This window comes from Schistocerca serialis, chromosome 4 (assembly GCF_023864345.2).
Source record: "Schistocerca serialis cubense isolate TAMUIC-IGC-003099 chromosome 4, iqSchSeri2.2, whole genome shotgun sequence".
Lineage (NCBI taxonomy): Eukaryota > Metazoa > Arthropoda > Insecta > Orthoptera > Acrididae > Schistocerca > Schistocerca serialis.
In genome coordinates, this window is record NC_064641.1 from 408,514,208 (window position 1) to 408,525,354 (window position 11,147).

At 42.3% G+C, this 11,147-nt stretch overlaps 1 protein-coding gene across 1 annotated transcript; it reads right to left on the reverse strand.

The window, feature by feature from the left end:
* Positions 1–89: 89 nt before the first annotated feature.
* On the reverse strand, positions 90–10,198 carry LOC126474492 (uncharacterized). The gene is made up of 3 exons (XM_050101963.1): positions 9,791–10,198; positions 5,661–5,883; positions 90–421 (listed from the first exon to the last, which is right to left on the reverse strand). The coding sequence occupies exons 1-3, from the start codon at positions 10,172–10,174 to the stop codon at positions 90–92; spliced, it is 939 nt and encodes a 312-aa protein (XP_049957920.1). The 5' UTR covers positions 10,175–10,198.
* Between the last annotated feature and the right edge of the window lie 949 nt (positions 10,199–11,147).

The following is an 11,147-nucleotide window of genomic DNA, read 5'->3' on the forward strand; positions in this document are numbered from 1 at the left end:
AAAATAGGTTTCTTACTACTAAGTTTTCTACAGGTGAGTACGATTGGGGAGCAAAAAAGGAGAAAGTTACGTAATAATGTGATACAGTTCTAAGTGGCTGACGGCTTTGCTGGTACGCTGAGGCTGCCGCGGCCCACCTGATAGGAGATGTCCTTCTGGAAGCCGTGGAAGAAGAGGAGCGCGAGCACGGCGGCTGCCGCCGTCACCTTCATGATGACGGCCACCTTGACGATGAGCACGGCCATCACCTTGAGCGCCAGCACGCCCAGCACCACCGTCTTCAGCACGATCGCCGTCATCGTCGTCCTCGTGCTGTTGTCTTTGTCGTTGTCGTCGTCGTCGTCGTCATCGTCATCGCTCCCGCTGTCACTGCTGCCGATTGGTAAGTCGATACCGCCGACGGTGAGCTTCTCGCTGCGACCTGGTAACGTAAAACGTATTCGGTGTATTATTGCTTGTATAATGAGACGTACGAACTCCACGGCGTATAGCATCTGATCACAGACTGTAAACGGAGAGTCGATGAAGACCAGAAGTGGTGCTGTAGGAACCATGTTTACGTTAATGTACTGGGTGGAAATTGATGATCTTTTTTAGTTAAACTGCAGCACATCACTGTTTGCTCAAGGGTACGTGCAATAATACGCGTAAATGTGAGTGCCAGGAAAACCGTTCCGAGTATTACGCACACACCCCCCTGGAATACACCCGAAGTTTGAAGAGACACTCCAAAAGTTCTAATTATCATCTCAAAAAGATAAAGTTAGATAATTAATTTTTTTCTACAGTCTTGGTAAACACTGACAACCCCGCGCCACAGTACCGCCTCACGCCGCCATAACAGCCAAAACAAAATTGGAGCAACACAAGTGCGGTTATTCAGGGGAAATTTTGCAGGTGTACTGGTGCCACTCCAGATAAAATCCTTACCAATCTGGATGAACCTGACTCACCTGCAACATTTCTGCCGAAACAGAATTACCACACAAAGGAAGGAAGATTACGGTTTAACGTCCCGTCCACAGCGAGCTCTTTAGAGACGGAGCACAAGATCGGTTTGCATCAAGGATGGGGATCCAAATCGGCCGTTTTCTCTTAATGGAATTATCATGGAATATGTCTGGAGCGATTCAGGGAAATCAGAGAAAATCTAAACCTGGATAGTCGGACGTGGATTTGAATCGTCATCCTCTCAGATGCGAGACCAGTGTGCTAACCACTGCGCCGCCTCGATTGGTATCATTGCGTGACACTGCACATCGTCAATGGGTTGCGTCGTTACGTTTTGGTTCGTCTGACGGCATGCACCAAAAAACAGAGGTACGAGTAGTTCCCTACGTTCTAGCACTGCTGACATGAACGTTCAGACAAAAAACAATATTTCCATAACTTTATTTTTTCGAGGTAATAGTAAATACTTTACGACTATCCCTCATACATTTAGTTTCGTTGTTGTAGCTCTACGAATACACTTTACGAATACATGTTCCTCCCGTCAGTATCGCAATGCTGTCTTCCCATCCCCCATTAGAACACCATTCCGAACAATCACGTCACGAAATCCAACAATGTGATTACCTAGCCTGTCTCCAGGTTGTTTGAATAGCAGTGCCAGATTCATGCCAATTGTACTTTCACTATAATTAGGCCTATAATTTGACGGGAAAGTACAAGGGGTACGCCCCCACAGGCCAGCAAAGACAGTAATATAGATGGAGTAGGACCGACATGCTGAGAATTAAAACACTGAGCCCAGTTCAACTTTAGCTGATTTGCTGGAAAAGTGCAGTCTCACCGTACAAGGTCATTAAACAAGTATCTTACGACACTCCCAAGATGACCTACAACACCCCTGTGATGGTTTCTATGCATAATTCACAGGACCACTTTGACGCTATAGAAGCTGCACGACATACTAAAATTGTTTGCCTGACCAATCTACCCACTGACATTTATGACGGTTACTGTGATTAGTTACAGTTGACAACAGGTAGGCTATCTCGAGCGAATAATCATGTAGCTGTCATTACTTGAGAGAGCTCCTTTTTCATTTTTCACTACTGTATTATGGTCCATAGCCCACATTATCTCCATGAAATATTGGTTCAGCTGATTATTCCTTTCAGTCGTAGTTAACGGTTATTCTAAATGTAGGAATTCTTCAGCATGACGCAACATATCTCACTAAATTTTAAATGTGTTACCGGAAGCACCTAGTCCATGATGCTGTACTTATTCTCGGAACCGAGCGCATATCCTCAAAAATTCAATGTTGGCCGTTTGTGGTTTTTCAAAAACCTATTCGTTTTCAAGTGTACATTACAAACTTCATGTTTTTGAGAGATAAAAGTGAGCCGAATTTTGTATGCCTTATTAGACCATAAAATAACACCAACCTCAAGGACTTTTCATGTGAAGCTGAACTTCGTTACATGTAGTTTACAGCAGTGGTTGTCAGCCTGGTCCCTACTACCCACTAGTGGGCGTTCCAGCCTTTGTAATGCGAGGTAGGTGGTATGGGTTTTGAGAACATGTTTATTATGTTTTCATGAAATTTTGACATACTAGTTATTAAGTAATTATTACGAGATACTTTCACTTATTGCAACTCTGCTTTATACTCGTAAATTTTATGAAGTAAGGTTACTCCTCGACTTTATAACTCACCACTGCTGTGGAACTTGTGGACTGTTATATAATTGTACTACGTACAGAAATACAACAGTTAGCGGAGACAAAGAAGTTGACCAACCCTGGTTTAAAGTAATGTAAATGAACGACTCAGGTTTTCGTTACAGCCACAATGTCTGCAAAAATGTTACGAAAATTTCCATCAAAGGAAGTTCTAGGGTTATTGGTCCCGCTGTTCGTATGAGACATTAACAGTCAACTGTCAACTGAATTAATACAAAACTAGCGACCCGTCCCGCCTTCGCAAAATAACTATGGCGGACAGATAGTGTAATGAGGGGACAATTTTATTTACCACTGCCTACAGTTATGATTAAAATTCAGGGAACTACTTTAGGTAACTGAATTTTAACTAGAAATTCTATGATGATGTAAACTATTTAAACAGTGTACGTCAGGAAAGTTCTCAGTAAGCACGACATAATCGACAAACATGATCATAGTTCAAACAATTTGTAAATTATACATAAAAACCTTCCTCTTAAATGAGTCTATCTGTCCGTGAAAATCGTATCAAAATTCTTACACTAGTTCATGAGATTGGTCTTGAAATACAGACAGAAAAAGGCAGCTGGTCTTGAAATACAGACAGAAAAAGGCAGCAAGGGACTTTACGAAACGTAGTGATGAGTCCAACTCGCTGTATGTCTCGGAGACCAAGTAAAATACATTTTGTCTAATGCTGTAAAATATGCTTCCTTATTTAGAGTTCCATATCCTTAATGTCATTTTATTGCTATATTCTTCTTTGGTGTGTTTTCGTTAATTCTGACATTGTTGGGGCTATTAACTGTTTTTTCGCCAATCCGCAATATACTGCACATGTCATCATTCAGTATTCAGTTGCAAAATGTTTATTGGATCTTGTTAATTGTACTGTATGTCTGGTGTAAAAAATACCGTATGTATTTTCGACAGCCATTGTCACGCCGCACACATGATGAGCTACTATAATGGAGCAATGTCAAGACATGATGCAGCGCTGTGCCTTGGGCACAGTCATCAATCTGTCTATTAAAAATAGAGAACCGTCCATTCAGATGACGGTTTCCCGTGAATTTCCTACGTCACGTAAGGGCACTTTCAGTCTTCGTTCATTAAAGAAGAAACGACTGATTTCCTTCACCATCAGACCTAGTGCCCCATCTCTATTGCTTCCGTCGTCGACGGGACATTAAAATATATGCTTCCTTCATCGTGGGTCCTTAGATGCATTTTATAGTATTTCCAGAAATTCAGCCCTCGTTGTTTTCGTTTTTCTACAAATTCACAAGAAGTTAATAATGAAGTCAAAGAAGAAGAAGAAAAGAAGAGACAGATGAGGAAACCGGAAGCATTTGGAACGCGGTAAAATAGAAGAATATTATAAAGTAAGTCGACAAATAAGATAAGGAATGAAGAGATATCAAGAAGAAAAGACGAGTAAAGAAATTAAGAAAAAAAAATGCTTCAAGAAGACACAGGTGCTGGGATACCCACTGCGGCATGTAGTAACACTAAACTTATCCATGGGAAACAGCCGTTGAGGAGAAAAACAGCGGAGACAAACTGTAATAATTACATTATGGAAGATGCTGGCTATGGTAGTTATGTCAGGATGAAAAAATTAGCATAAAATAGGAAAAGATGAACGATAGTATCAAATGACTCTGAGACTGAGACTGATCAGACTGAGAAGTAAAAAACAAAAAGTGTATGACTGATATGTAAATGGGAAAAGAAGAAATGGCTTTGCCATTCCCTGAAGAGCGTTACTTGTTGACCAGCTCCTCGCACACGGAAATTCAAAAACATCGTATTCCACATGGTCCGTCTGAGAAACAGACAAATTTTTGAAAAATCGAGATTTGCATAGTAGCTGTATGCCACTTTATAACAAATGATCAGATTCGGTCATCGGGTGTAAAACATCAATTACAGGACATAAGTCAGATTATGATAACATGTATCTACATCAATTATAAAAACAACATGTAGCAAAGAGAAAGTATGCGGGAAAGCAGCCAACACTTAAAGTAATATGTTAACCTATAACCTTAGGTGTGTGCTGGGCACTTCCCCATTTGCCATCGCTTTGATGCAGGTCCCACGATGTGACAGTCCCATAATAGGTGTCAATTCATGCCTAAATAAGATCCGTTGTTTGACCGAAGCTGTTTGTTTATAGTAAAATGACTCACAGTTAACGTGCAAATAATGTTTCTTCAAAAATATTTAGAAGTTGTAAATCGTCACCTACTTAAAACAACGTAAAAGGCTTTGTTTATAAAATACTTTCCTACTGCCAGCCACGATTATCTTTTTATGTCTTTCACGACTAATTTCGGGAAATGATGCCTATTTTCAAGAACGTTTTTCGTGTGTTATATCATTTTATTCCTGACATTATCGTCATGTGAGGTACTGCAATGGTCTGTTGTATTTACAGAACAGTGCATTTGTTTGTTATATTTAAAGAACAATGCAGCACCTCATGCATTGAAATCATCACGAATAAATTGTCAGAACATATTACAGACTCACTTGAAAAAGGAAATCATTTCCCGAAATGCTTCGTGCAAAATGTAAATAGAAAGGTAATCGTCAATGGAAGTAGAAAAGTTATTTTATATACAAATCGACTGGTTTAAAGCCACAGACTGTCGCTAATATTTCTAACGGATAAAATAAAATAATATGAGCTGAAAAATATTCTCCCCTAGACTACGAACATTTTTCCATGCGGAGTGTCATTAGAAAAATGAGTTTTCCTTTATTTATATATTTTTCATTTAGATGCAATAGTTTACCAGAGGTGGACTGACTGTTTGAGGCAATCCTGCTTCCTTGCACCTCTGAGTAGACTACTAAACTGAACCTGCTCCAATAAGTTACTTTCATGTTGACTGTCTGACTGCCGTGTACATTAGATCAGGGCACGACAAAAACGATGACAACGCAGTTGCAGACGTGTTGTGGCCGGAACCTACCTGCCCCGATTGCCTGCTCTAGGCTCCGAAGGAAGCCGCGCGTACGCGCTTCCTGCACGAAGTCCGCCACGGGCCGCAAGTCGAGGCTGAGCACGTGGCTGCGTGCGAACGCCCACACCTTCCGGCCGATCAGCTGCAGCAGCGACGGGCCGGAGTTGCCGTCAGACCGCGAGGTCTCGGCCGGCTCTTCCTCGCTGGAGTTGAGCGGCTGCTGTGGCCACACCTGTGGAACGGGTACCCGTGTAACAACGTGCACTCGAAACAACAGCAAGCACTAGTTGCTAGTGCTGACTGTTGCGGTGACCCAGGAATGGTGGCAGGTCTCCTATAGTCATAACCGGTACGAAAAATTTTCTTGGAAGTACAAAAATTAACGATCGAGTGCTAAAACTAAGTACTGCTCTATTTCCCACAAGTAGTCTAGCTACTGCCCTTGACAATGAAATGCATATCAATGTTTAATTCACCCATTTTTACTCGACCACCATATCAGTGGGCAACACTGCGTATTCAGGAGGTAATTGCTAAAAATAATCAATATTTATGGTATTAAGTATATCATACCGTGTGACTGAATGACTGGGGCCAGTCTGGAGAGAGAGGACCTACAGGTTAACATGTAATAGGAATTATGTGTCTTGTGTGGCGACTCCTAACACTGTTGAGAAGAGGATGTTAGGTTAAACACAGACAGAGTTTCCTGGGTCTGACCGGAATTCGATTCTGGGACCTCTCGGTTTCTGAGCATGCGCTTTACCGCTAGACCACCATGCCTGACATCGAGCGTTACCGTTGAACTGAAAGTTTCTGGCAGATTGAAAATGTGTGCCGGAACAGGATTCGAAGCTAGGGCCTTTGCCTTTCGCAGGCAAGCGCTCTTTCGATTGACCTATTCAAAAGCACTTTAGTTTTAGTTCTGCCAGTAACTCCAAATCTCACAGAAAATCTCCTGTATACCTCGTGAGACTACCAGTCCTCGAAGGAAGGATATTACCGAGACATGGCTTGTCTACAGCCAGAGATATAGTTTCCTTTCTTCTCGAAGTCCTAGGCCCACAAGATTTCCAGGAGAGCTGTGAAACTTCGAAGTTACGAGATTAGGTACTGGCAGAAGTAAAGCTGAGAGAGATCTACTGAATCTAATCTCTAGAGCATTTGCGCGCGAAATTCTGTATACTACGGAACAGGCTGTCGTGGCATCTTAGTGAACTGTAACGTTATGTTGGTACAAGTTTCTTCAAAATCGACCAGTCAGCTGCAGTGTACGAGCAGTTTGCTACACACGTGATCTTGCGTTGCACGAGAGGGCAGAAACGATTGGGCACCAGTGTCTCCTCACGGAAGTGACACGTAATAAAAATATTTAGAGGAATAGAAGCAACGAACGCCGAGGTGTGGACTATTGTGCAGGTGAGCACCACTATATACTACGGCATCACTGTAGCTACTTTTGTGTCATTTCTCGGACTCAACATGTTCCGGCGGCGTGTAGAAATTCGTCTATAATAAACTGCACGTCCAGTGCAGATGAGTTGATCAGTTTGAATAAACTTGGAACGGTGTAAGGATAATACATTTCGAGATCGCATAAACAGCGGAACACCAAAACGCAACAATGAACAATTTCCTGGTAATGGCAGCAGTTTCTCACTCTTGCTCTGTTTATACATCTAACTGTCAACCTGTTCCTTTATTACCTCTGAAATCTGCATGATCTTAGCTCATAAACGGATGATCAGAACAATCTGGGGTATTATTTTGTAAATTTTGTGCGTTTCGCTGTTCAGGTATTTCATCAGTATACACTCCCTCGCGGGATTTGTGCTTAATGAAACGAACGTTTTAAAAAGAAACTGCAGTATTAACTCAGTGAACACTAAACATATATTTGTCGATGGGTAACACTTCACATGCCGTTGCACAGAAATGTCTGCTCTACACTAATGGGAAATGGTAATGGGCAACAAAATACGAGGGTTGTCGGTAGGAGCTGCTGGAGCCTATGCGATGTACAATCGTAGTAGAAACCTGTCCTTGACGCCCCACATTCAGATTGCCGATATTCTGACTCACTGTTTAGCAGACCGTCGATCCACGCCGTATGGCTATGTGGAAGCGATGTGACACCGGTTCGTCAAATACTTGTGTGATTTACGCAAATGGAAATATTGTCTCTGCGATGTTTAACATGCAGCCTAGGTATCTGTGTTCCAATTCACGTGTAATCTCAGATACGCTGCAACCCATTCGTCCCAAGCCGGTTCTCTATCCGCACAGCTGACTGTAACTGACTGCTCAGATAGCGCTTTTGCACTCGCGCCATACGCCGCATCTAGCCGCCAGAAATTTGGGCGACATATACGACACATGGGACAACTCTTTCTAAGAACTTCAGAATTTTGCAGTAGCAGTATTAATAACTATACCTAATAGACCCTAGATTTTAAAATCAGAATGTTGAAAGGCCTTTAGAGCAACGGCCTTTTATTCTTAACCCAGTGCTCGCAATAATTTAGAACTTTTCGTTGTAATGTGTTAACACACTTTTTCTAATTTTTTCATGTGTGATCAGTGCTCTGGGAACTCCTTCCATGCCCAGGTAATTTTGGCTCACATCGATCCATAGAACCTGAGAAAAAAATAAACACAGAAATTAAAAATATAAATGAAATTTAAAAGTGTAAAGTTTTTCAAGGGTGATATAAAAAGATCCTGATATTTACGTTCTTGTACATGACTAAACACTCTTATGCAAATAATTAACCCTGAAATTTTGATTTCAGTAGTCTAGTGAAATGAAAACGACGTTACAGACAAATGTCTTAGCAATTGAAACGTAAAGTCTGTCCTATACGCAAGTCGACAAATGGAATCGTGACCTTTCTGAAACAGTTAATATTGAGTACTACTAACAATATACTTAATCACCAGTTTTCGACGAGAACTAACAAAGAACTTGACTCGGTTCATACATAAACATTCATGCAATAATGTCTTGTGCGACGTAGTGTTGAAGTAAAAAGGGAACTATTCTTTGGATGAAGAAACTATTGGCGGTCATTAGTTATGATGTATGATCCTCGTGTCGTGAAACTTCTTATTACGAGCGCATCAAATAGTAAGATAATCTCAATAGATTTCTTGTCAAGCCATGTTTGGATTAAATGATTTCTTCTCCCCTTATACACTTTTACACATTCCATCGATTCGAAAATAACAAGGGTGAGTGATAAAATTATTCATCCTAAACAACTTGATACTAAAAAAGGAAAATCGTATATGATTTTTAACCAATAATCAGAAATATTCGTCAATAGTTGTGAATTAAGTGAAAATAGTTGCGCATCCAATGTGTATAGTGCGCACGTACAATGAAAAGTGATAAAGGATCACACGCACTGGGTTCGTATAGTGAATCAGTAAATGTTGAAGGACCAACATCTAGAGAAAGTAGAAAAGGGCAGCAGTGGTTGCGGTGCTGATAACGCATACTATTTACACTACCGCACATCGATTATCAGGTTTCATGGAGTGAAGATACTAATTAGCCTTCACACAGCCACTCGACATGTGTACCTATTAGCGGTTTTCCAATATCGTTCTCTAAGTTAATAAGAAGGATTGTAAACGCAAAGCCATATCGTTCGGTAAGCACTACTGACAACCTAAAGTAAGACCGGGGACGACGCACATAAAAGTTTTGTGAGTATATTACGGCGTCATACTGGGTCACCAGCAAACCCAGGAGAAGCCCCTGTAACCGTGCCCGAATGTCGACTGAATATGGCCGCAAAAGCCTACGCAGTTATATAAAATCACTGAGTTACAGACACGTGCAAACCACTTTGAAATATAATCAAACACTTCACTTGTAAGTAAAGAGCATACTCTAAAGGTGAACCACGTCGTAGTACGTTTAACAATAGTTAAAAATTAAAGACAATAGTTAACACACCGAAAGAATCGCGTTAAAAACCCTGTGCATGTCAGTTCTGAGAAGTAAATACACTACTAAAACGTGATCCATTCGCATAAAACACCCGGATTCTGCGTTCGCTTTCTACCAAAACTGCCTTGGTCTCTCCTCTGTCCACAGGTATTCGCCCAATCGACGAGTGAAGAATCCTCACCTGGGTGAGATTGACGCCAGGCAGCAGGTTCACAGTACTCCTGGCCATGAAGCCGTCAAAGTAGTCGGTGAGCTCCACCATGAAGCAGGAGAGGATGTCTCCGCCGGAGCACCTCACGCCCAGTCTCTGCATAACCAGACGCTCCCGAGTGGTCGGCTCTATCCTGTTTTCCTCCGCCGATTCCGCGCCATTTCGTCGTCTCACTCCATTAGAGGACACGCCGTCTTCACTCACTGGCAGTCCCACCTGTCCATCCGCACCGGGCTGTCCAAAACTGTGACCGGGTTCCGTTATGGCTGTCGCGGCGGTCGTCTGCTCCACGGGCACACACTGGACGGCGCTGGCGCACAGGAAGGCGGCGGCTACGAGGGGCCAGCCGGCCATGGTGTCGAGGACAGGCGCCGTGTCGCTTCGGTCAGCGGGCGCCGGTGCCACTGTGGTAGTGGCGGCGTTACGCGTCCCGTTGTTCTTATACCGCACTTGCCAATCGCGTTCATGGAGGGGCACGCCGCCAAGTCAGTATTCAGTGCGGCCGCTAAGCGACGGAATCACGCCAAATCAGACGCTATTGTCTTTCTTTGGCACCTGCGACCGATGTCTGCTGCGTGTAGCGAGACGTTAGTGTTACACTACAACTGTGAGAGGGGCGCTGGGATATAGGTTCGAATAAATTTTCAGTAATTGACGTATCTGAATCACACGGCCGTATGCTAGTGCAGGCAACAAACTACCATGGGCCAGCCTTCGTGCTGAGACTACGTATAGTGCAGACCGTTTTCGAGTGACAATCACACATTCTCATTGGCAACTAATACACACGCACTCTCGTTGGGGCTTTCTCTCATAATGTCGGTATCAATGCGGAATGGTACAGCGGAATAGAGTAATGTTGCAGGGGACGAAAGCGAAGGTCTTTCGCAGAAAAAACTTTCACAAGTATTCGTCATAAACGCCTTTACAATTTCAGTATCATTTTGAAATGATTTTCTTTCGTTAATTATTTTATATGTGAGTTCTTACTAATGCTAGGTGTTTCAGAAAGAATGACGTGATTTTAAAACTCCATTTCTGTTGATAAACACTTCCTACAAACGACATCCCTAGTCAAAATCAAAGAGGTCATACTTCAACAAGTAGTCACGGACACCTCAACAATTTTGTATGTTATGCATTGGGTATAACATGAAAATCTCTGCACTAAAGTCTACGGTTTTTTGGATGATATTCAGTCTGAACAAAATTAGCACTTAATAACAGACTTATCGGGCAATACTTTGGCTGTGACACGACGTATGACATTGAGCTTGATATCGATAACAAACTGAACTACAAGCCGCATGTGGAACAATCCGAAGAA